Source organism: Sorex araneus, chromosome 2, assembly GCF_027595985.1.
Source record: "Sorex araneus isolate mSorAra2 chromosome 2, mSorAra2.pri, whole genome shotgun sequence".
Taxonomy (NCBI): Eukaryota; Metazoa; Chordata; class Mammalia; order Eulipotyphla; family Soricidae; genus Sorex; species Sorex araneus.
The window spans coordinates 1,715,131-1,740,701 of record NC_073303.1 but is presented as its reverse complement, the minus strand read 5'-3'; the positions used below and the strand labels follow the sequence as shown (position 1 = coordinate 1,740,701).

The 25,571-nt window shown below is 65.2% G+C and overlaps 1 protein-coding gene across 1 annotated transcript; it reads left to right on the top strand.

The window, feature by feature from the left end:
* The first annotated feature begins 1,875 nt into the window (after positions 1-1,875).
* Positions 1,876-25,457, top strand: MAK (male germ cell associated kinase). The gene is made up of 16 exons (XM_055128388.1): positions 1,876-1,958; positions 3,236-3,307; positions 4,227-4,472; positions 6,498-6,552; positions 6,978-7,099; positions 8,388-8,467; positions 9,167-9,299; positions 9,513-9,684; positions 10,409-10,576; positions 12,895-13,182; positions 15,719-15,891; positions 16,101-16,258; positions 17,860-17,991; positions 20,604-20,723; positions 21,153-21,182; positions 22,276-25,457. The coding sequence occupies exons 3-16, from the start codon at positions 4,372-4,374 to the stop codon at positions 22,425-22,427; spliced, it is 1,884 nt and encodes a 627-aa protein (XP_054984363.1). The 5' UTR covers positions 1,876-1,958; positions 3,236-3,307; positions 4,227-4,371; the 3' UTR covers positions 22,428-25,457.
* Positions 25,458-25,571: the final 114 nt, after the last annotated feature.

Here is a 25,571-nt window from a genome sequence, read left to right as displayed (position 1 = left end):
CTTTCTTCTTTCTTTTTTCTTTCTTTCTTTCTTTCTTTCTTTCTTTCTTTCTTTCTTTCTTTCTTTCTTTCTTTCTTTCTTTCTTTCTTTCTTTCTTTCTCCTTTCTTTCATTTCTTTCTCCTTCCTTCCTTTCTTTCTTTCTTTCTTTCTTTCTTTCTCTCTCTCCTTTCTTTCATTTCTTTCTCCTTCCTTCCTTTCTTTCTTTCTTTCTTTCTTTCTTTCTTTCTTTCTTTCTTTCTCTCTCCTTTCTTTCATTTCTTTCTCCTTTCTTTCTTTCTTTCTTTCTTTCTTTCTTTCTTTCTTTCTTTCTCTTTCCCTTTCTTTCTTTCTTTCTTTCTTTCTTTCTCCTTTCTTTCATTTCTTTCTCCTTCCTTTCTCTTTCTTTCTTTCTCCTTTCTTTCATTTCTTTCTCCTTTCTTTCTTTCTTTCTTTCTCTCTTTCTCTTTCTTTCTTTCTTTCTTTCTTTCTCCTTTCTTTCTTTCTTTCTTTCTTTCTTTCTTTCTTTCTTTCTTTCTTTCTTTCTTTCTCCTTTCTTTCATTTCTTTCTCCTTCCTTTCTCTTTCTTTCTTTCTTTCTTTCTTTCTTTCTTTCTTTCTTTCTTTCTTTCTTTCTTTCTTTCTTTCTTTCTTTCTTTCTCTCTCTTTCTCTCTTTCTCTCTTTCCTTCCTTCCTTCCTTTCCTGCCTGTTTGCTTCTATTCTGGGGGCCACCCCGGGCAGCACTGGGCCTCACTCTGGGCTCGGTGTCCCTGGGGCCGTATGGGGGGCTGCTCGCGTGCAGGGCCAGTGCTCCAGCAGGACTATCCCTGGGTCCTGCCTGTCGTTATTTTCTAAACCTTCCTTTTCTCATTCTGAACTTTAACTTTTTCCTGGGCGCCTCCTGCTACGTGTTTGCATTTCCTGAGCACCTCCCCGCCGCCTCCCCTTTCATTTTGCGCCTCTAGACCTTGGGTTCTCCAGGAAGCAGCCCCTGCCCCGTGCCCCGTCCACACCCGCAGCACCACTGCTGGTTTCCGACTCCGGCACGCGGAATCCCAGATGTGTGTCCGTGGGGGTCTTCCCCAGACCCCACATTCTCAGAACCGGTGTCGTCTCTCCTGGCCCCTCCCCAGGCCGGCCAGCGCTGGACACCACAGCTGCGCACAGGCTGCCCGAACTGTCCCCGGCCCCCCGGTTCTGCTCTGACCTCCTGGCCGCAAGGCCAGGGTCGCTGCTAGGCCCGGCCCTCCTGCTGCTGCTGCCCGCGGCCTGGACGCCCACCCACAGCTCTCAGTGGCTCTGCGGCTGCCCCTCGGACGCGGCCTTTCCCCTCACGCCTGCTCTCCGCTGCCCTGCTGGGCTTGTCAGGAGAGGACGGCAGCGGGTACTGGCCCTCGGACCTGTCTGCTAGCCGGGCCGTCCTGCAGGTCCCTCCTCCTCCCCGTCCTGCCGGCGCTGGCCCACGGCTACTCGAGCACCGGCCTGGAGGTCAGGCCCGGGCAGGCCGGCGCCCCACCTGCCCCGGGTCCTGCAGGGACACCGCCGAGGCCGAGCCTGGGATGCCAGGAACGCAGTCAAGTCTGTGCAGTGAACCCGAGCAAGACCCAAGCCCGCCACACCCACCCGCGTCGCGACACAGACCCCAGGGACCTGGCTGGACTCCGCAGGACTCGAGGCTTGGGGGCGGGGCGGGGTGGTGCTCACCAGGCCACGCCCATAAGAGGCGGGGCAGCGCTGGGCGGCGCCACGCCCCCGGAAGGCGGGGCGACGCCAGTCGAGACCAACCCCCTGGGTGGACGGGGCGGTGCTCGACGAGACCACGCCCCTGGTGGGCGGGGCGGCGTAGGCGGGCGACGCCCGTCGAGACCGCGCCCCCCAGTGGGTGGGAGGCAGGGCGGGGCCTGTGCCGCGCGGCCACGCCCCCGTTGCCAGGGAGACGGAACACACAGGACGCGCGGCGCTTCACCAGGGAGCCGGCGAGGTAAGCGGCGCGGGCAGGTGACCCGAGCGGCCGCGGCCGCCTCCGCCCGCCCCAGCCCGTCCCGCGCGGCCGCCGGGCATGTGCCCAGGGCGCCGCGGCCGCCGGAGCAGGGCTGGACACCGGTAGGGCGGGGCGGGGGCCCGGCGGGCCGGGGCGGGGCCCGCGCCCCTGGGCGGCCGCGCTGGCCCCGCGCCCCCCGCGCCCCCCGCGCCCGGGCTGCGGGGCTGGGGGGTGCGGGGCTCCGCGGTCGGAACCGGCCCGGGATCCAGCGGGGAACCGGCGGGCCCGACGCCGGCGAGGGGGGCGCGGGGCGGCCCTGGGGACCCCCGGGCCTGGGTCCCGCGAGGGTCCAGCCCGAGAGCGCGGCGGTGCGGGGCCCCCGGCCCGTCTCTGCGGCGCCCACGCGGGTCCGGCCGTAACGGAAGCTCGGGCCGGCCCCGGCCTCCCGCTGGACCTGCCCGGCGCGCCCCCCCCCCCCCGCCCGGCGCAGACCCCCAGCCAGGCGCAGCGTGGACGGGGCAGTTGCCCCCGCTGCCAGAGGGCCGCCCCGAGGACTCCCGCCGAGTCGGGACTTGGTTGGTCTGACGCCCCAGAGATCGCTCTTTGACTTTTCTTTTGGATTTGGGGCCGCACCGTGGGTGCTCAGGGCTTGCTCCTGGCGCTGTGCTCGGGGCTTTGGTTTGTCCGTTTTGCTCTGAGCAACCCGGGTTTTTAGGGGGACTTTCCTCTCCCCCCAAGGTCAGTCCCCGCCCGTCGCAGGCCCGGCTAGGGCGCAGGGCTGCCCCCGGGCCCCCTTCACGTGTCCTCTGCATTAATCATCCTAATCCCACCTAAGTCCCGTTAGCTGGCCCACAGACCCGCCGAAAATAAAGCTCCTTGACAGCAACTGCTCTCTTAGATAAAAATAAGAGAACTCGGGCGGGGAGCAAGGAGGCAGCGTGCTAGCGCCTCTGTGCAGCCGCCTGGCGTCAGCACCTTCCCCCTTTGCGGCAGGACGGGCGCTCCCGTTAGCCGTAGCGGTCAGCACATGCGGTCACTTCCTTGGACAGAGCGCCAGGTTCCCAGCAGCTGTGTGGAGGGTCGGAGCTAGATCCCCTTTACGTGCCGCGTGTCCGTGCTTGGCGTGTTTGTTAGGTCTGGGCTGGAACTGCATCTGAGAAGTGTGTGCGGACGCGGGGATGTGGCTGCGGTGGCTTCCCGCAGACCCAGAGCCCCAGCTTGCACCCGGCATTGCCCGGCCTCTGTGCCCCTTGCCACACCATCTCCTTCCTTTGCAGGGCACAGAGGGCCAGTGGGTGCTGCCAGCCGCCCCCGCCCGCCGCGAGCTCTTCAGGCGTAGCGTGTGACTGGTAAGAGGCCTCTCCGGACGTTCCGTCCTGGCGCTTAGGTCCCGACGCTCACCTCGGCCGCCAGCCTGGCTTTTACCTTTCACCGACCCTCCGTCCACTGGGCTTGGGGGTGGCCGGAGCCCACGGTGCTCAGGGGTCCCTGTAGCGCTGGGCTTGGGACCAGGGCCAGCTGCAGGCAGGGCAGCCCCTTCCCCGTGTGCCACCTCCCTGCCCCCGACAACTCTGGCTGTGCGAGTGTGTGAGTGTGTGAGAGTGTGAGTGTGTGTATGTGAGTGTGAGAGTGAGTTGTGTGTTGTGTGAGTATGTGTGTGTGAGCAAGTGTGCGAGTGTGTGAGAGTGTGTGTGAGTGTATGTGTGTGTAAGTGTGAGTGTGTGTGAGTATATGTGTGAGTGTGAGTGTGTGAGAGAGTGTGGGAGAGAGTGTGTGTGTGAGTGTGTGAGTGTATGTGTGTATAAGTGTGAGTGTGTGTGTGGGAGAGAGAAAGTGTGTGTGTGTATATTGAACCTCAGTAGCAAGGTCAGAGGCTCCAAACCCTCCCCGTGACCCCTTCCAAATTCATGAAGTTCTGAGAAACTGACCGTGTGCAGCCGTGACTGTCCTAGCGGCTGACGCAGTTGCTGGGGCTGTCGGCGCACGCGGAGCCGGGGAGACGGACCCTGTCCCTGCGGGTTGGCTTTTGGAAGAGGTTCTGGAGCAGTCGGCTTGAGGGCGGGAGGATGGCACAGAGGCCAAGGAGTTGCCTCCACGCGGCCAACCCCAGTCCCACCCTGGCACCAGCCCGGGGCGTCCCCGAGCCCGCCAGGAGTGACCCCAAGCCGAGAGCCGGGACTGAGCCCCGAGAGCCCGAGCCAAAATCAAGGACACGGGAAGCCCGGTCCCGCGAGGGGCTGCCGGGCTGACCGCTGGCCTCGACCCCAGGGTGCCGAGGATGGACGCGCAGTGGGCCCGCCCGTGACCTGTGACCTGTGACCTGCCTGCCCGAGCCTCGAGGCCGTGGATGCCGCCTCGCCTGCCGCCTGTGTAGCCGCGGGGCAGCGGGAGCAGCGGGAGCGGCCGGCGCGGGATGAACCGCTACACCACCATGCGGCAGCTGGGCGACGGCACGTACGGGAGCGTGCTGATGGGCCAGAGCAAGGAGTCGGGGGAGCTGGTGGCCATCAAGAGGTGCGTGCGGGCGCCGGGCCGGGCTCCGTCCCTGCCCTCCAGGGGTCCGCGGCAGCTAAGGGGCTGGAGCCACAGCCCAGCGGGCAGCCGCCTGCCTTGCCTGCGGCCAGACTGGGTTCAGTTCCCGGCACCCCCTGTGCCCCCCCCCAGCCCTCCAGGAGGGCCCCTGAGCACAGAGCCAGGAGCAGGCCCTGAGCCCCACCCACGCAAACACACCAAGATTCGAACTGGGGGCGGGGGGAGGGGAGCCCAGGCCGAAGGGGGGCCGGGCCGGGCTGGGCCCCGCACAGTGGCCATGTCGGGCGGCCTGAGGCCTCGGGCTGGTGGGAGCCGGGCCCGGCTTCGGCCTTCCTGCCCCGCAGACCTGAGCCCAGGGCCCGTGGGCACGTGTCAAGGCCCCGGTGAGGGGGGCAGGCAGGGCCGAGTTCCGTGCATTCCCTGCCTCACAGCCCAACCTGGGTGCGAATGTCAGGGCTGAGTGGCCCCTGTCCAGCCCGGCCCCGTCCACCCTGAAAACGCAGAAACCCTGTCCTCAGTCTCCTCCCACCTGGGGCCGACACCGGGCCGTACGGACGCCACCTCGGCCGGCCCGAGCAGAGGCCTCGGGTGCGGGACCCCCGAGTTCATCCCTGCAGCACGGCCCCCCGGCCCCCCACCCCTGTGCCGCCCGCAGCAATGGCGCCCCCACAGCACACCCGCCAGGGAGCCAGCGAGCAGGACAGATGGCCAGTGACGGAGATGGGTCAGGAGAGACGCTCGGGAGACGGGGAGAGACGGGGAGAGACGGGTCGGGAGAGACGCTCGGGAGACGGGGAGAGACGGGGAGAGACGGGTCGGGAGAGACGCTCGGGAGACGGGGAGAGACGGGGAGAGACGGGTCGGGAGAGACGCTCGGGAGACGGGGAGAGACGGGGAGAGACGGGTCGGGAGAGACGCTCGGGAGACGGGGAGAGACGGGGAGAGACGGGTCGGGAGAGACGTTCGGGAGACGGGGAGAGACGGGGAGAGACGGGTCGGGAGAGACGCTCGGGAGACGGGGAGAGACGGGGAGAGACGGGTCGGGAGAGACGCTCAGTTGCTCTTTGCTGACAGAATCCCCAGTGGGCTTCTTGGGGGGTGGGGGGCTCAGTGGTAGAGGAAGCCTGTATCTCTAGTCTGTGAGACTCAGGCGTGCGCACGCGCGCGCGCACACACACACACACTGACACATACACATTCACACACTCACAGATACACACATACACATATACACACTGACACACATACATATTCACACAGATACACACATACACACTCTCACAGACACACTGACATGCTTCCATTCACACACACACAAACCCAACCTCCCTCACATATACACTCACACATATTCACACATACACTCAAACACACTCACACACACAAACTCACTACACACTCTCACACATACAGACTCAGACCCACATACACACTCACATACACATGTACATTCAAACTCATACACTCACAATATACACATTCACATATACATTCACGTGTGCACTTTCATACGCACATATATACAAAACTTCACACTCATACACTGACACACAAGCATACACACACTCAACTCACTCACTCTCACACTCTCATGTACCCATACAAACACACCTTTACATGCACACACACATATTCACACACTCACACACTCTCAAACTTACATGAACACACACACTCTCACATACAAACTCACTCACCTCTCACATTCACACTCATGCACACACACACCCACACACACACACATAAACTTGGGGTCTCTGCTCTGAAGCCGGGTCGTGACACAGGAGGGCCATGAGGTCTTCACTAGGGGGGGAGGTTTCTTCTCCCCCCGGGTAAGCGCCCTGCTGGCGTGTTCTCGCGTTCCGAAAGGGAGAGCCACGGAGGGGCCTGGCTCAGAAACGGCCCCGCTCCTGTCCCCGTGTCTGTGGGAGGGCCGGGGAGGGGGCAGGAGGCGGCTGATGGGCCCGAGGGCCCTGCCCCAGCGCTGACTCTGCCTTCCCGCTGCAGGATGAAGAGAAAGTTCTACTCCTGGGATGAGTGTATGAATCTGAGAGAAGTGAAGGTACCGCGAGGGGCGGGGCCGGGCCTGTCCTGTCCCGGGGAGCTGAGGGCCCAAGGCTCCCCCTGAGGGGCCCGTGTGGTCCCCTGTCATCCTTCTGCTTCACACTGCGTGGCAGGGAGCTGGACGGGGTGGGTAGGGCGGAGTGCTGGGTGCGGGTGCTGGGTGCAGAGTGCTGGGTGCGGGTGCTGGGTGCACGTGCTGGGTGCAGAGTGCTGGGTGCGGAATGCTGGGTGCGGGTGCTAGGTGCAGAGTGCTGGGTGCGGGTGCTGGGTGCGGAGTGCTGGGTGTGGGTGCCCTCACGCCCGTGCCAGCTCCCGCCTCCTCTCAGGGGCCTTCCCTGGGAACACGGATTCGGACCCGTGACCGCCAGCGGGCCTGGGGGAGGCGCCGCTGCCCGGCGTCCTGATGCGCGTTTGCTGTCGCAGTCTCTGAAGAAACTGAATCATGCCAATGTGATTAAGCTGAAGGAAGTTATCCGAGAAAACGACCATCTCTACTTCATATTTGAGTACATGAAGGAGAACCTCTATCAGCTGATGAAAGACAGGTGGGTCTGTCTCCCGGAGACCCCGCAGGGTTCCGGGTCTCGCTGCCTTGGGGGGTCACGGCCTCCAGCACACGCCGTGTGCCCAGGGCGCCCAGGGCTCTAGAGTCGGTGACGGAGCTGTTGGGCCGGGCCGGCTCCCACCCGCCCCTCAGACGCCCCCTGAGCCCAGCCAGGAGAGACCCCTGGGTACTGCCGGGTCTCCGCCCCAGGGAGCTCATCCAGTCAGCCCCGCTGACGAGGAGGGTCATGGAGGGGTCTGGGCCTCAACGCTCCCTCCCTGCGCTGCTCCTCAGTCCAGCCTTAGCTGAGCCTTGGCAGGACCCGGCCCCGGGCTTCGGGGAAGCTGCCGTGTGGCTCTGTCCACACGTGGGGCCGGGGGTGCATGTGAGCTACATGGCAGAGTCTGAACACGGGTACGAAGGCCCAGGAAAGCAGCACCCACTTTTTCCTTCTTTTTTTTTCTTTTTGGGTCACACCCGGCGATGCACAGGGGTTATTCCTGTCTCATGCACTCAGGAATTACTCCTGGTGGTGCTCGGGGGACCCTATGGGATGCTGGGAATCGAACCCGGGTAGGCCGCATGCAAGGCAAACGCCCTCCCCACTGTGCTCTCGCTCCAGCCCGGCATTCACTGTTTCCTGCTGCTGCTGTAGTGAGAGCTGGTACCTGTGGGTGAATGAGACACGTTCTCAGAAGTCTCCACTTGTGCGTTTCTGTGTCCGGGCAGCCCCACAGAGGGTGTCGGGGGACCTGCGATTTCCTGCTGTTTCCATCCCTAAAACACGCACCTGTGACTCAGACGCACTCCGAGTAGCCGTCACCCAGCTCCCGCTTTTCGTGTTCTTGCTGAGATGGTTTAGAGTCCAGCTACTGGGCTGGAGCGATGGCACAGCGGGGAGGGTGTTTGCCTTGTACATGGCCGACCCGGGTTCGATTCCCAGCCTCCCATATGGTCCCCCGAGCACCGCCAGGGGTAATTCCTGAGTGCAGAGCCAGGAGTAACCCCTGAGCATCGCCAGGTGTGACCCAAAAAGCCAAAACATAGAGAAAGAATTGAGCTGCTGACTGTTTGGATGGTATATTCAGCCTGGGGTTTGAGTTCTCATTTTTTTGACCAAGCATCAAGACAACATTCTAAGGTTCACGCTCGAACACAGGCCCCCGCGCCCCCAAAGCCCCGGCCCGAGCAGCAGGCCAGGGTCGGGCACAGGCGGCAGGGCTGGGGTCCGACCCCTGCTGCCCTGGTGGGTGTGGGCGGGACCGTGATGGGGACTGTCATCCTCCCAGGAACAAGCTGTTCCCCGAGTCGGTGATCAGGAACATCATGTACCAGATCCTGCAGGGGCTGGCCTTCATCCACAAGCACGGTAGGCCGCGTCTCTCCCCGGGCCCCCGTCGGGAGCGCTGGGGACCCGCACGCCGTCGGGCGCCGGGTAGATCTGGCGCTGGCACCTGGCGTGGCTCGCGGACACTGGCCCTCAGCGTTTCCAACAGCCATGGCGGGGGTGAGGCCGGGAGCCAAAGTGCACAGTGCTCACCTTGCATGGGGCCACCCCCATGCAACCCCCGGTGGCCGACACCCACCCGCAGTGACCCCTGAGCAGGAGGGAGCCCCGAGCCCTGCTGCTGGGGCCCAAGCCCCCTCAGCCACTCTCCCGGGCAGGGGCTGGGTCGGCGCCTCCTCCAGGCTGCCCTCCCCCCTGGGCCCTCCAGTGACAGCAGCAGTCGGGGCCCTGGGCCGTTCAGTGCATCTCTGGCCTACGGTGGCAATCAGGGTCCGAGCGAGGGCCAGCAACTCAGCTTTCCCGTCTCTGCCCCCACCCGGCCTCCCAGCTCTCACCCGGGGCCGTGGGCGGGAGGCGGTTCCTGTCCTCCTCGCAAGCAAGGGGATGGTTCTCGAGCGGCTTGAGCCCCGGCCCCTCCTTGGCCGCGAGACAGGCTCCGGCCCCCCCAGTTCACGTTGGGTCGTGTCAGGGCGGGTGTGCCTCGGGTGAGCCCGGCTGGGTGTGCCAGGGCGGGTGTGCCTCGGGTGGCCACTCACCGTTCCTCCTCTCCGGGCCACCAAGGGTTTTTCCACAGGGACATGAAGCCGGAAAACTTGCTGTGCATGGGGCCAGAGCTGGTGAAAATCGCCGATTTTGGACTCGCCAGGGAACTCCGGTCGCAGCCGCCGTACACGGATTACGTGTCCACCAGATGGTGCGCGCCCGGCCCCCCGGCTCGCCCCGAGGAGAGGGCGGTGCCTGTCACTCCGGGAGGGCGGCGGGAGGGAAGGGCTAAGGGAGCAGGTCACGGCCCTCACCCCTCAGCACCCCCGGGGCCCGCCCAGCACTCCCCCGTGCCCGGGCCCCTCCCGCTGCGTCTGGGCTGGGGCTGGGGGTCCCCGCCAGCTGAGCGCCCGTCCACCCGCAGGTACCGCGCGCCCGAGGTGCTGCTGCGCTCCTCGGCCTACAGCTCCCCCATCGACGTGTGGGCCGTGGGCAGCATCATGGCCGAGCTCTACACCTTCCGGCCGCTCTTCCCGGGCACCAGCGAGGTCGACGAGATCTTCAAGATTTGCCAGGTCCTAGGGACCCCCCGCAAAGTAAGTCAGGCGGGGGCTCGGGGGGCCTGGCCGCCCACCCGCCCCACTCTCCCGCAGGTGGGCCCGTCGGCGGCCGATTCCCGGGGGCCCGAGGCTGCTTTTCGCCCCCATGGGCGAGCCCCACCCACGGGGGGGGAGCAGGGTGCCGTTGCAGGGCCACTCGCCGTGACACGTCCTTGCGGGGGCTGGGACCGAGCACAGCTCCCGGGGGCCTGCTGCCCCCTGCCGGCCGGCTCCGGCTCGTCCCGGGCCGCTCCAGCCCAGCTCATTACTGGGCTGAGGTCTCGTCCTAGCCTCCGACAGGCTCTTACTGGGGCCACTGACCGCTCCAGCCTCCCCAGCAGCTCCGGGGCCGACGCTGAGCAGTGGGCACAGCCGGGCAGCACCGGGCCACTGTCCACGCGGACACGGCCGCCCAGCACCAGCCTCTGTCCAGCGCTGGCCCTGGGGCCCCGTCTCCCGCTCGAGCAGGACCCAAGCGCAGGGGCCGAGAGAGGACAGGAAGGCGGTGCCGGAGTGACCCCGAGCAGAGCCAGGAGTGGGCCCTGAGCACCGCTGGGTGTGCCCCCACCCAAGGGCCCCGACACCTCACGGATGCCTCACTGTTCTGAGCTGTGCCCGAGCCCCTTCTCCGTGGCACAATGTTGGCATCCCACTGGCGTTTGTGTGTGCGTTTGTGACCGTCACTAACCAAGAGTGACGCCCGCCATGTAACCGAAAACAGAGCGACTGGCCGGAGGGGTACCAGCTGGCGTCCTTGATGAACTTCCGCTTCCCTCAGTGTGTCCCGATCAACCTGAAAACCCTCATTCCCAACGCCAGCAACGAGGCCATCCGGCTCATGACGGAGATGCTGAACTGGGACCCGAAGAAGCGGCCGACCGCCAGCCAGGTAGGGCGGACCGTCCCGCGTGCGGTGCCGGGGTGCATGCGGGACAGCCAGCGACGGGGGCCTGCCGACGCCACAGGGATGGTGACGCTCACCGTGGAGACGAGTCTCTCCGCAGAGTCGCAGCAGGAGGGCGGAGGCTAAGGCACACGGTGTGCAAAATACACGGCCGTTGGCTCAGGGGCCCCGGGAGATGCTCAGAGCCAGGCCAGTGGTTTTCCTGGTGTCCTGGCTCCAGTAAAGCCAGGCTGGAGCGATGGCACAGAGGGCGGGCGCTGGCCTTGCAGGTGGCCGACCCGAGCTCCGTCCCCGGCACCCCGTAGGGTCCCCCGAGCACCACCAGGAGTGATCCCTGAGTACAGAGCCAGGAGTCAGCCCCGAGCATCGCCGGGTGCGACCCTGAAATCAAAATTCAAAACAAAAATAAAATCATGTCAGGAGCCGCGGGCAGGGGAGGGCCCGTCTGCAGGGACAGGCCCCGAAGGAGCACAAGGGGGCGGAGAGGGCTGGACACGCCCCGAGGGACTCGGCTCCCGGAGAGAAGCCAGTGGGAAAATCCCCGAACTTTGGGGCCCGGCAAAATGGGACGAGAGGGCTGGGACGATGGCAGGGGTGGCGGAGGCGGGGTCGGGGACCCGGCACCAGTGTTGCCCCGGGGAGCTGCGGCGTGGGGGTGGGGCACAGCAGCCTGGGCCCCCCACCCCCCAGGGGACTTGGAGGCTGTTTGCTCGCTGGAAGAGGGGGGAGGTTTCCAGGGGCGTGAGTGATTTTTATTTATTTGTTTTCTGAAAATGGGGAGGTAAGCCACACTAGTGTGGGAACTTCAGGGCTACAGGAACTAGAAAGAGAGTAAACAAGTCTCAGCAAAGAAAGAAATAATAAAAACCAGAGCAAACCCTTTGGGGGCTGGAGCGATAGCACAGCGGGGAGGGCGTTTGCCTTGCACTCGGCCAACCCGGGTTCGATTCCCAGCATCCCATAGGGTCCCCTAGTACCGCCAGGGGTGATTCCTGAGTGCAGAGCCAGGAGGAACCCCTGTGCATCGCTGGGTGTGACCCAAAAAGAAAAAAAAAATCAGAGCAAACCCTAAAGGAAGGAGCCTGAGAGAGACAGCGGGAGGACCGTCTGCTGAGAAGCAGGCCCGGGGGCTGAGCCCGTGTGGTGCTGGGGATGGAACCGGGTCAGTCACATGCAGGGCAGGAGCCTGGTGTCCACTCCAGCCCCGTAACCACATCAAACTCAGCCAGTAATTATGTTTTTTTTTAATTATTTTTGTTTGTTTTTTTGCTTTTTGGGTCACACCTGGCGATGCTCAGGGGTTCCTCCTGTGCAGGAATTAGTCCTGGTGGTGCTCAGGGGACCCTATGGGATGCTGGGAATCGAACCCAGGTCGGCCGTGTGCAAGGCAAACGCCCTCCCCGCTGTGCCATCACTCCAGCCCCTTAAGTTTTTAAATACAATCTTTGCCTGGATATTCAGATCACAAGTGAGTTTTCAAAAAATCCTTCTGAATTGTACTTCCCACCACGTATTTCACTAATTTCTTTTTTTTTTTTTTTTTTGCTTTTTGGGTCACACCCGGCGATGCACAGGGGTCACTCCTGGCTCATGCACTCAGGAATCACCCCTGGCGGTGCTCAGGGGACCATATGGGTTGCTGGGATTCGAACCCGGGTTGGCCGCGTGCAAGGCAAACGCCCTACCCGCTGTGCTATCACTCCAGCCCCCACTAATTTCTTTTTTAAATAATTAATTTATTATTTTGTTTTTGCTTTGTGGGTCACACCCAGTGATGCTCAGGGCTTCCTCCTGGCTCTGCACTCAGGAATCACTCCTGGCGGTGCTCGGGGGACCCTATGGGATGCTGGGGATTGAACCCGGGTTGGCCGCGTGCAAGGCAAACACCCTCCCCGCTGTGCTGTCACTCCAGCCCCTTATTTCTCAAACTCTCCCTTCTCCCTGGCTGCCTCTCTGCCGGCGCCTCTTGTCTGTCTGCAGTGCTGGGGACCCCGTGTGCACGCCTGGCACATCCCAGCCTGGCGACCCCGGGAAACGTGACCAGGGGAGGCTGGACGCCCCCCGCTGATGTTTACTGGGCCAGAGACAGTGGCTTGGTCAGTGTCCACTAGTGGCTTCCGTGGACAGGACAGCGGGGAGGGCGTCGGCCTTGCATGTGGCTCATGCAGGTTTGATCCTCCGAGCCCCACCGGGAGTGAGCCCTGAGCCCCTCTTGGCTGCGGCCCACCCCGGGGGTGAGCGCCCCCTGTTGCCCGCCCGAGGGACTGGGCCCGGGGTGAGCGCCCCCTGTCCCCCGCCCGCAGGCACTGAAGCACCCCTATTTCCAAGTGGGCCAAGTGCTGGGCTCTGCCGCGCACCATCTCGAGTCGAAACAGCCGGTGAGCAAGTCGGGGCACGCGCCAGGACCCAAGCCTCTGCCCGGGGCCAGGGACCCCGCGGCGGGGCCGCTGCAGGCCAGGCAGGAGCCCCTGCCCCTGCAGCCCGCCCACCTGCCGCCCCGCGGGCCCAGCCAGGCCGCGCCCAAGCCCCACGCATCACAGAAGCCGCCGTCGCCGCCACTGTTCCCGCACATCGTCACGCAGGGGCCCGAGGTAGGTCCTCCCCCGGGAAGTGGGGGGGTGCGGGGGGAGCCCCCACTCCACTGCCCCCTCCCAGAGAAATGGGAACTCTAGCGTGGCCGGCAGGAAGGTCTCAGAGAGCACGCAAGAAAGTTTGCGATGGCCGACTCCTTTCTCGTCCTTTGGGGTGCTCGGGCTGACTCCTGGCTCAGTGCTCAGGGATCTCTCCTCTGCGGTGTTGGCCTGTGTGCAAGGCCGGCGCCTCACTGCTGTGCGGTTTCTGCTCCTGACTTGAACGGTCACCGAGACGCCAAGGGTGTGAAGCAGGAACCGAGAGAGCGGGGCCCCCGAGAGGCCTGGACCCCGGGCCCGGAGGGTCCCGACACGCGGCACGGCAGTCTGGGTGGGAGGGGTGCACGGCCCGGCCCTGGCACCTCCGGGCGCCCTCAGGGGCTTGTCTCGGCCCCTGTCAGTGGCCTTGTCCTTCCCAGTGTGGCGTTTAGGGCCAGTCAGGCTGTGCAGAACGTGGCCCAGACCCCCAGGGGCCCCGCCCTGTCCCTCCCCAGGGGCCCCGCCCTGCCCCCCAGGACCCCACCCTGCCCCCCCAGGGGCCCCGCCCTGTCCCCCCAGGGGCCCCGCCCTGCCCCCCAGGACCCCACCCTGCCCCCCCAGGGGCCCTGCCCTGCCCCACAGGGGCCCCGCCCTGCCCCCCAGGACCCCACCCTGCCCCCCCAGGGGCCCTGCCCTGTTCCCCCAGGGCCCCGCCCTGTCCCCCCCAGGGGCCCTGCCCTGTCCCCCCAGGGGCCCCGCCCTGCCCCCCAGGACCCCACCCTGTCCCCCCAGGGGCCCTGCCCTGTCCACCCCAGGGGCCCCGCCCTGTCCCCCCCAGGGGCCCCGCCCTGTCCCCCCCAGGGGCCCTGCCCTGTCCACCCCCAGGGACCCCGCCCTGTCCACTCCCCAGGACCCCTGCCCTGTCCATTCCCCAGGGCCTGGGCTTTTGCTCCCGCCGTCTGTCTGGGGCAGGGCCGGCTGGCCGGGACTGCCTGATGCTCGGTGCCAGCTTGGTCCCAGCCCTCTCGTGCTTCCGGGAGGGGAGGGGAGGGGAGCTGGGGGAGTGTGTCGGCGTCTGCTCGAGCACGGTCCGGACCCAGCCCCAGGAAACAGGGCCCCGGGGCGGTGAGCCCCGCACACGTCCTCCTCCACGGTCGCCACTGAGCTGGGGCCAGGCTGCCAGTGGCTCTGGGGAACCTCCCAGAGAGGCAGCCGTGTGCCCGCACGGCCTCTCTGTGACGACGGGTGCCCTGTCCCCAGCCCCGCGGGAGGCTGCTGAGTGGGATGTCCATGGGCACCCGGCAGGCCGTACGTTCTGGTGTTTAGCTGAGTGGCACGTGAGACTCCCCTGCCTGCCCAGTAAGGCCCCCCGCCCCCTCCCACGCCCACTCCGGGTCTGAGGCCCCACTGGATCCGCTGCCCCCCCCTGCCCCGCCCCGCGGCCGACCAGTTTAGCAGTTGGGTTTTTTGCTCCTGAACTCTGGTTTTGAAGGCCCGTGGCGGGCAGCTTGGCCATCAGACTCAGGGCCACTGGGGAAGGCCCCAGGGGCTGCATGTCCTGCCCACTGGGGAGCCCTACCCGCTGGCCGTGGTCACTGACACGCCTCCCGCCAGGGCCGCTTGCTCCAGATGCCCCGAGGCACTGGGCAGACCGTAGGGGCACGCGGCGGCCACCTGTCAGCCCACTCCAGCTGCCTCAGCCACGGCACTCGCTGTCGACCAGGGTTTGACTCCCATATGGTCCCCCGAGTGATCCCTGAGCACTGAGCCAGGAGTAACCCTGAGCATGGCAGGGTGTGGCCCAGAAACCAAAGAACAGAAGTTTGGTGTGTTGTGAATGAAAGCAGACGCTCCCCAAAGTGGCACTTTGTACTTTGTACACAGCCTCTGCCACCGACGGGCCCTAAGTGGGGGGGGGCGGTGGGGGGGCCAGGGTGCCGGCTCCCATCCCAGCACCCCTCCTGCGTGAGCAGCACCCAGAGCCGTTGGCGAGGCCCCTTCTGGGGACCGTCACGTTAGAAACCGGACTTCGGGTACCGTAAAACTCCGCGGGAGGAGAGATGGAGGTCCGGGGTCCACACAGACCCCAGACCGGGATTCTTAGATAGCTCCGGCCCCGCCCACACCCACGGCTCCGCCCACGCATCCACACCATGGCCCCGCCCACACACCATGGCCCCGCCCACAACCACGCCCTCCCACATTCAAGCCCTGCCCACTCACTGGCCCCGCCCACAGACTCAGACCCCGCCCACAACCACGCCCTCCCACATTCAAGCCCTGCCCACTCACTGGCCCCGCTCACAGACTCAGACCCCGCCCACAGGCATAGGCCCCGCCCATGCACCCCACACCATCGCCCCGCCCACAACCACGCCCCTCCCACACTCAAGCCCTGCCCACTCACTGGCCCCGCCCACACACTCAGACCCCGCCCACACCCGCTGCCTGGGTTCCGTCCTCCTGCTGGCCAGGCCCGGCCCCTCTGACTGTCCTCCCCGCCGCCCTCCTGCCGCAGAAGCCGACCGTCACCCAGGGCCACAAAGGCGCCCGGCGGCGGTGGGGCCAGGCCGTGTTCCGGTCCGGGGACAGCTGGGACGGCCTGGAGGACGCCGACTGGGGCGCCTCCCACTCCAAGAAGCCCAGCCTGGGCGCGGGCGCGGAGCCGCGGAGGAGAGACTCGCCCTTCCGGTGAGCCCCCCAACCCTGACCTGCCTCCTCCGCGTCTCCTCCGGGCCCCAGAACGTGTCCGGCAGCAACTGTCCGCGCTGCTGCAGCTCCGGGCACGGAGTCCGGGTGCTGTGGGCTCCTGGCTCAGTGCTCGGTCAGGGGTGCCGGGAGCCCCGGGGGCGGCGGGTGTGCAGGGTTCCCGCTGTGACGCCGCCTTCTGTCCACCCGAGGCTTCCAGAGTCGGTCCCCACGGGCAGCACCGTCCACCCGAGGGACAGCAGGGACGTGCCCACTGCCGGGCTACTGCAGGTGGACCCCGAGCCGGCCGCGGCCCCCACGGTCTCCACGGCCAAGCAGTACTACCTGAAGCAGTCGCGGTACCTTCCGGGTAAGCCAGGCGGTGAGACGCGGGCAGGGCCACGCCCGGCCTGTGCGCGTGCCCGCCCCTTGCACCCCGTCCAGGAGAAGGACCCGCTGCCCCAGTGCCGGGACCCCCAGACTCGGCACGGGGGAGGCAGAGGCAGACGGTGGGGGACAGTAGCCACAGTCCGGTCTGAGCGGTGGACGCCCCAGTGTCCGGAGCCGGTGCTGCCTCTCCCCTTGGACCCCCCCGCCACACCCCATGTCCCGGAAGCTTCTGGAGAGAAGAGGCTGCGGCTCGAGGCCCCGCCAGTTTCCCTGGGGATGGACAGGGAGGCTGTGGGGTCTGGGAGCAGCTGCAGAGGGAGGGATGGGCAGGCCGCGCACAGCGTGGACAGAGGCGCTGGGGTGAGAGACAGTCCCCCCCCAACCCCCGGCCGGACCATGTGGCCTCGGAGCTGCGGAGTCTGCGGGGCCCGTGGGCCGTGGACGCTGGACTGAGTCCCCGTGAAGGCAGCAGACGTGGGCTGTGTGAGGGACCACCGGGAGGGGGAGGGGAGGGGGAGGAGCAGAGGGAGGAGGGTGGAGTGGGTTGGGGGTGAGTGTGAGAGGGGAGAGAGGAGGGGAGTGTGACCATCAGGCTGACCATCAGACTGTGACTGTCAGGCTGTGACCATCAGGAGTGTGACCGTCAGGCTGACCAACAGGAGTGTGACTGTCAGGAGTGTGACCGTCAGGCTGACCAACAGGAGTGTGACCGTCAGGCTGACCATCAGGAGTGTGACCATCAGGCTGTGACCGTCAGGAGTGTGACCGTCAGGCTGACTGTCAGGAGTGTGACTGTCAGACTATGACCGTCAGGAGTGTGACCGTCAGGTTGACCGTCAGGAGTGTGACTGTCAGGCTGACCGTCAGGAGTGTGACCGTCAGGAATGTGACCGTCAGGCTGGCCGTCAGGAGTGTGACCGTCAAGTGATAGCACAGCAGGGAGGGCGTTTGCCTTGCACGCGGCCGACCCGGGTTCGAATCCCAGCATCCCATATGGTCCCCTGAGCACCGCCAGGGTGATTCCTGAGTGCATGAGCCAGGAGTGACCCCTGTGCATCACCGGGTGTGACCCAAAAAGCAAAAAAAAAAAAAAAAATCAGTGTGACCGTCAGGCTGACTGTCAGGAGTGTGACTGTCAGACTATGACCATCAGGAGTGTGACCGTCAGGTTGACCGTCAGGAGTGTGACCGTCAGGCTGACCGTCAGGAGTGTGACTGTCAGGAGTGTGACCGTCAGGCTGACCGTCAGGAGTGGGACCATCAGGCTGTGACCGTCAGGAATATGACCGTCAGGCTGACCGTCAGGAGTGTGACGGTCACACTGACCGTCAGGAGTGTGACCATCAGTCTGTGACCGTCAGGCTGACCGTCAGGAGTGTGACCGTCAGGCTGACCGTCAGAAATGTGACCGTCAGGCTGTGACCGTCAGGAGTGTGACTGTCAGGCTGACCGTCAGGAGTGTGACCGTCAGCCGTGACCCGGTCCCCACCCTTCTGTCTCGGCTCCACTTCAGTTCCCAGATTCGTGCTTCTTGCCGACACTTGGGCGCTTGCGGTGAAATGACTGTCCCGTTCTTCCGAGGTGTGAACCCCAAGAACGTGGCCCTGCTGACCAGCGGGAAGGACGTGCCCCCGGGCCCCTGGAGGAGCCGGCTGTTCCCGGAGTCGCTGGCGCCCATCCGGGCCGAGCTGGCTCTCCGCAGGAGCGACGCAGGTAAGGGAGCCCACGGCCGTGCGCTGGGCTCCCCGGGCCGGGCGGGGAAGCCCACCCGGCTCAGAGCCTGGGGTGAGGCCCTGTGTGAGACCGAGGCGGTGTCCGTCGCTGACCCGGAAGAGAGGCGGGGCGGGCGCGGACTTCCCCCCACCCCAGCGCTTCTGCGTGTGTCCAGTTTCCCACAGCTTCCGGCCAGCAGTGAAAGGAAAAGGGCGAGTCTGAAGCGGGACCTGTCTGCCCCCGGGCAGGGGGCGCGCCCGGCCCAGCCGACAGCGAGCCCTGCCCGTCCGCGTCTGCGCAGTTCCCCGGGGAACAGACGACACGTTGATTAGCCTCCGAGAATAGTCGGGTCCTATAAATGAGTTTTCTCTTCCTTACGATTTTCTTCATGACACTTTTTTAAATTTTTAGTTTTCGGGCTCAGCAGGGGGCCACTTGCCTGGGTTCGAGTTCTAGCATTGGGTTTGATCCCCCGCATCCCCTACGGCCCCCAGGAGTGATTCCTGAGCACAGAGCCCGGAGTAACCCTGAGCACCACCGGGTGTGGCCTCCCACGCCTAGTCTGTTTCTCCTACTTCGTCACCAGCTATGAAGGACGAGTCCCTGTGCTTATTGCTGAGTGGGCACAGGAGAAGCGCTTTACTCTCCACGGCAAGAAGCATATGTAAGGGTTTCAAGTTACGCACATCTTGAATGATCAAAGTTCAAGACCTTGAAGCCTAAACTTACTCTTGGGCAAGTTAGCAAGCAGACGGTGGGGCGCTATGAAACGGGCCTTGGGCCAGAGCCGCAGAATCCTGGGCATTTTCCCCGCAGCTGACCTGGGTTCCATCCCCAGCAGCAGATATGGTCCCCTGAGCCCCTCCAGGAGTGACCCTGAGCACTGAGCCGGGAGCGAGCCCTGAGCACTGAGCCAGGGGTTAGCCCCAAGCACAGAGCCGGGAGTGAGCCCCGACCACAGAGCCGGGAGTGACCCTGAGTACAGAGCCGGGAGTCAGCCCTGAGCACAGAGCCGGGAGTGAGCCCCGACCACAGAGCCGGGAGTGAGCCCTGAGTACAGAGCCGGAAGTCAGCCCTGAGCACAGAGCCAGGAGTCAGCCCTGACCACAGAGCCGGGAGTCAGCCCTGAGCACAGAGCCAGGAGTGACCCTGAGCACAGAACTGGGAGTGAGCCCTGAGCACAGAGCCAGGAGTCAGCCCTGACCACAGAGCCGGGAGTGAGCCCCAACCACAGAGCCGGGAGTCAGCCCTGAGCACAGAGCCGGGAGTCAGCCCTGAGCACTGCCAGATATGGCACTCTCTTGCCCCACCCCAAAAAGCAGGTAACAGGTTCTGCTAAGGTTTATTCGTCTTAGGCCCCAGACAGGGGAAGTTTTTGACTGATTCTGGTTACGTTCGGGCTCACCAAGAGACGCCTCCCGTTGTCTGCTGATGGGTCAGACTTTTCCCTAATATCTAACAGCAGGTTTCCTTTGCTCCTCTGCTGTGACAGTCTGGTGGCTGGGTAGTTTCTGAAAGAAACGAGGGGGGGAGCGTTGCGTACTGAGGTACGAGGGAGAGACCCAGGGACCCGCGTGCACAGTGAGCTCGCTCAGGGCTGTGTCCGTGTGTCGGGCACCAGGTCACTCTGGGGCTGGAGCCCACCGGCTCCCACACGGGCCAGCGACGCCGGAGGGCGGGAAGCCACAGCGCCGGGGGCAGCCCAGGGTGGGTCCCCTCGGGAGCAGCGAGCGTGCAGGGAGCAGGGGTGCGGCCGGCCGCGCTCTGACCCGGCCCGTCCTGCACGTAGGGGCTCTCCAGGCAGCTGAGGGCGCGGGATCATCGCGCTCTGCCAGGCTGTCCCTGGGCACTGCCCGGAGGGCACGGCCACGGCCTCGGGCGCCTTCGAGCGGCTCCCGGCGGGCCCCGCGCTTGTTCCCCAGGAACAAGCCCCAGACTCGGCCCCAGACTTGGCACGCAGCCGCCCTGTGCTCACGGCCACCCCAATCCCGCCCCTCCCGGAGCCTCGGGGCTGGTCCAGCGTAGGAGGCCGCTGCAGGGGTGACAAGGCCCGCGGCTGGGGCCACTGTCCCCTTAGCCCTGGGAGCAGGCTCTGGCCTGGTGGCCCTGCGGACTGGGCGGGGCTCAGCCCCTTCTCTCCCGAGGGCTCCACCCGCACCCACCCCCTCCCGCCCCGCCCCTCAGCCCATCCACTGCCCTTGGCTTGTCCTCTGGGGCGAGGCTTCACCTGGGGCGTGTGTCCCCTTCCCGTGTCCCCTGCCCAGCCCCGCCTGGGTCTCGCGCGCGTACCGGCCTGCCCTGCCGTGTCCCGAGTAGCCAGGGTGGGCGAGGGGGCGGCACTGGGCAGGGCCCGCTCTGGCTGTGGGGAAGGGGGGACGTGGGCCCTGCTCTGAGCACGGGCATGAGGGGCCGCTCCGAGGGTCGCTCTCGGGCGGGGCTGCCTGCATGGTGCCGGGCTGCCCTGGGATCTTCCGCGCGGCTCCGGTGCCGTGTGACGCGTCCCGGGGGTCCGGGGGTCGCCGTGGTGCATGGGAGGGGGGGCTGCAGCGGGCCCCGGGCCGGGCAGGGCAGCGAGAGGGCCCCTCTGACTATGCCGTCTTGGTGCTCGCCAGGACACCTGAGCGGCCGTGCCCCTTTCAGCCAGGCAGGACGCGTCCCTCCCTTCCTCAAGAAAGCCGTGGGCTCGGCTGGCCAGAGGATGCACTTGGCACCGCCCAGCGCGACGGTGCCAGGTAAGAGCGGCCGAGGGCAGGAGCGGGGGGGGGGGTTGGGGGCGCCCAGCCAGGCCCAGAGCCGGAGACACCAGGGGGAATCGGGCGGTTGCAAGAAGCCACACGGGTCCGAGTGTGTGGTGGGGTCCCCTGGGGCGAGGGCCCCCTCCAGACGGGGCGACACGCAGCAGCCTGGGGGGCCCCTGGCGCCTCCCCCCGCCCCAGCCCCCGAAGACCTCGGGCGCTCGAGCCCATCTGGAAAGTTCCCTGGCTCTTCTCCGCCCGGAGTACCTCAGCCTGCCAGAGCTGCCCGCCCGGCCCCTCGGCCGCTGAGGGGCCTGGACGGCAGGGCCAGGGCCGGGAGCTGTGGGGCCGGGGGGCGGGTTTCTCGCCGACCCCCTCCACGCCGAGAGCACATGCCCGGCGGTGACTGTGCCCTCTGCTCGCCAGGTCTCCACACAGATGGTGAGAGGAGAAAAGGTAAAAAAAAGAAGTGACTCGCTCAGGCGCGTGGTCAGTGAGGCTTAGGAACCCTGTTGGCCAGGAGGTGTCTGCGCCCTCGGCCCGAGAGCCCGTCCCCACGGGAAGACACAGTAGGTCGGCACCACCGTCACCCGGCGCCTCCCCCAGCCTCGCTGCCTCCGGGAGCAGAGCCCAGCCCAGGCTCCCGGCACCGCGTCACCGCCGGGAGCAGGACCCACAGGCGAGGCCTCCACCTCCCCGCCCCGCACCATGCGTGAGACCCGCATGTCTGCACCCCGGGCCCACGCGTGCCCCTCGCAGGAGCCCAGGGCCTGGCGCGGCCCGACCCTGCCCCCCAGACAGCCCAAGCCTGCCAGGTGCCCCCAGAGCGAGTGTCCGCTCTGCTCTCCCGGCCGCAGCCCTGCCTGCCCTCGCCCGGACCCTCCCCGGGGCCGGGAGGGAGGTTCCCGGTCTCCTGACCGTGTGCACAGAGCCGAGACCCCCAGGAGACCCCCACGACCCCTCACAGCCAAAGCCCAAGAGAAGGGGCCAGTGGGAGACGGGGCGGGTGGACGGGGGTCCCGAATGCTGCCCTGAGTGACAGCAGGGCCAGCGCAGGGCTGACACGGACCCCCAGGAGGGGCCCAGGAGGAAAGTGGGAGCCCCGGCTCCCTGCAGCTCTGCCGCCTGGGCTCCTGAGAGGCGCGGGGCTGCGATGATGGGGGGGACAGTCCTTCCCGCCGCCCCCCCCGCCCCCCGGGAAAGGCAGGGCCGCCGGGCGGAGCCTACCCGGCCAGCCGCGGGCATGCCCCGTGCGGTGGGTCAGCGCCAGCCTTGGCCAGGGGAGCCCAGCCTGGTGGCTGCTTCTGTGGGCGGGGCTGCGGGACCACCCAGACGGGCTTTTCACAGACCCCCCGTGGCCGATGACCCCGCTCGCCCGGCTGAATGTTGATTTTATTTTTAGCTTGATTTTTGTTTTGATATTAATTTTTTACTATTAGAGTTTTTGTTTGAATATATTTTTAACCCCCCCCCCCCGCCGCCCAGGGGCCCACAGAGAGCACTGCAGCTCCCCGCGGTGGGTGCTAAGTGCCGCTCCGGTCTCTTCCAGAATACACCTGGGGCACCCAGCCTGGCCGCGCCTTCTCGGGACCCACCTGCCACCCGCCGGGCCAGAACCTGAGCCTCATAGCCCGCGCCCCGCCCGTGTCCTCGGTGCACGGCAGGACGGACTGGATGGCCAAGTACGGCGGCCACCGCTAGGAGCCGGCCGCGAGCGCCCACACACGGCTACTTCTGCCCGCGCCGGGGGCAGCCAGGCCGCGGCTGCGGGACGCGCCCAGGGCCGGCCCGTCTCCTCCTCCCCCAGACGCGCGGCCCCCCGCGAGGCCCGGCCGCAGCGCGGACCCCCGGGCCGGACTCGACAAAGTGTTCAATAAACTCGTTGCCAAAGTACCAAGTATTGGATCCACAGATCAGTCGGCCCCGGGCACAACGGCCTCGCAGCTGCCCCTGGAGGCGCGTGGGGGTGTCGCGCCCTGCGCGGGGGGGGGGGGCCCTGCGGGGGCCGCTGCCGGGCCGGGCCCGCTGGAAGCACCAGGGGCGCCCGGGTTGGTCCCCGCTAGGGTGCCACCCCCTGGCCAAGGCAGAGAGACCTAAAGGACCGTCTGCTTCCCCCACTCCAGGCCCCTTTCTCACAGCTGTGTCTCCTCCTGGCCTCGGGGGCTCCGCAGGGGCACCTGCCCTGGGCACCCCTGCGGCCCTGGGAACTCAGGGAGGTGCTGCCTCCGGCCGTGCCCTGGACTCCGGCGACAGTGCTCTGCGTTCACAGACGGGCCCGAGAGGTGCCGCGGACACTGCCCGTTCCGGCCTTTCTCTTCCTCTCCCGCCAAAGCAGGCGTCTGAGTTAGACCGCTGGCACCTAGGAGGACGCGCCCGCACCTGCGGCCAGGGCGGGCCACGGCGAGGGACATGCCTTTAGAGAGCAAAGTGACCGCCGGGTGATACTCTGCTTTCATTGCTTTTATTATTCATTCATTACTGTCACACGCACTATGCTGCTGGGGTCCCGGGGCCTCGTGAAACAACAGTGGGACCCCATTTCTGTACAGGAACTCAGCTCACCTTAGGAAAGATGTTGAACTCTAAACAGGGGAGGGGGTGGCAAGGGCTCTGTGTACGCAGACGTTTGTACGGGGTTAGGGTCGTAAAGCTAAACATTTCCGTGGCTGTAACTCCTGAATAGATACTGTATCGCTGTGGTTAACTGTGGTTTCTTCACATTCTCCAACCTCGTACAAGCCCTCGGGGCCCGTCGGAAGTGCTAGTCTTGGTGGGCCGTTTTCTAGCGATTTTGGGTTTATGGAAACACCGACTGCAAATTTAAGAGTCCTTGGGGCTGGAGCCATAGCACAGCGGGGAGGGCATTTGCCCTTGAACGCGGCCGACCTGGGTTCGATTCCCAGCATCCCATAGGGTCCCCTGAGCACCGCCAGGGGTAATTCCTGAGTGCAGAGCCAGGAGTAACCCCTGTGTATCGCCGGGTGTGACCCAAAAAGCAAAAAAAAAAAAAAAAAAAAAACAAGAGCCCTCTCTCCACGCCGCGTTTCCACCAACACTAGTACGGGGCATTTTTCATGACCGTGTCGGGACTAACAGGACTCGGCCGCTGGCACTTTGGGTCTGTCCACAGGAGGCTGCCCCTGCCCGGCCCTGGCACCCCTGCCTACCCGCCCCCGGCCCCGTCCTCCTGCTGGTCACACGGCAAGCCCGGCCCGGTCCATCCGGGCGGCCTCACTGCTAAGCCACGGGCAGTGTCCAGGCTTTGCATGCGAGGGGAAGGTCTCGGTGCTCCCCGAGCACTGTGGGAGGGAGCCTGAGCACAGCTCAGAGGGAGCATGGTGGGTGGGGCTAAAGGCCACCGAGCGGGAGGAGGGCCGGGCTAGCAGTGGCGGTGGCCCTGCGGCCAGGAGGACAGAGAGGGCCAGGGATCGGCCTCAGAGGGACATTTCGGTCTGTCCGGGAGTCGGTGGACAGGGCAGCCTGTGCGCAGCCGTGGTGTCCAGCGCTGGCCGGCCTGGGGAGGGCCAGGAGAGACGACACCGGTTCTGAGAATGTGGGGTCTGGGGAAGACCCCCACGGACACACATCTAGGATTCCGCGTGCCGGAGTCGGGAGCCAGCCGTGGTGCCGCGGGCAGGGGCGGGTGTGGACAGGGCACGGGGCGGGGGCTGCTTCCCGGAGAACCCGGGGCCTAGGAGAGGGGAATGAGGGGGCGGCCGGGGCTGGAAGAACAATGAGGTAAAGCACAAAGGAAAGGAGGGAGATGAGCTTCAGGGGATCAGGGATGCTCGCAAGAGCACTGTGAGCTTCTGGCGGGGGTCAGGGGCGGTTCACCGATGAAGGCTAACGCGTGCGGCGAATAACCGACAGGCCCCGGCGGCCTCCCCAGCCCGAGTCTTAGGTTCCGTTTGTCCCTTCCCTGCTCCCTTGCTGAGCGCCCGAGTGAGCTTCCCTCTCTCCGCGTGCCGAGTCTCGTGTGTTCTCTCTCTCCTTTGTCCCCGAGACTCGCACTTCCCTCTCGACTTCTCGGACCCAACACTTTCTCGGCACTATGTTGTTTTGGCAAGTGTCTGTAAATTTTTTTTTTTTTGGCTTTGGGGCGACACTCATTGGTGCTCAGGGCTGTGCTCAGGGCTGACTCTGGCCCCTGGGTCCTTCCTCCACACCATAAGGGCCCCTCAGACGGCGCGGGAGGCCCCCGGCACGGGCAAATGTGTCCAATCCTCCAAGTTACCAGGTCATAGATCACCAGAAAAACAAACAAAAGTGCCCCTTCTTCATTTGCTGAAGACAAAACGTGTGGTAAACCCACGCGGCAAAGGCAGGGCTGCCGACGGGTGTAACCGTGTCTACTGGGCCCAGCTTCAGGAAGCCTGGAGTCCACTCGCACTTGTCACTGAGATTTCAACTGTGATGTCCCTGGAACAGTGAGATTTGTGGTAGCCAGAGACTCGGAAATAAGTCACCTTCGCATCAGCACAAGGTCAACGGGCAGAAACACCGTTCCAGGGTCAGCAGGTCCGTGTCCAGATAAGGAAGGGTCTCCTGTCTGAGAGAACCATTGTTGTTGTTTTTTTCCTAATTGAGTCACTGTGAACTATAAAGTGACAAAGATATTTCTGAGCGAGCCGCAGGCGTGTAGAGTTCCAGCTCCACCCGAACCCTTCCCCAGGGAGCAGGTCTTCAGTGTTAGAGACCCGCCGAGATCATGTGGGAACAAGCGACAGTCTGTAGCACCAAGGACTGGTAAGTTTCTTGGCCCTTCAGCTGTTCAAAGGGGCGATTCCTCAATGTCCCCAAAGCGTTTCCGTGCCTCAGTCTCCCTGCGCCTCACAACTCACTGTT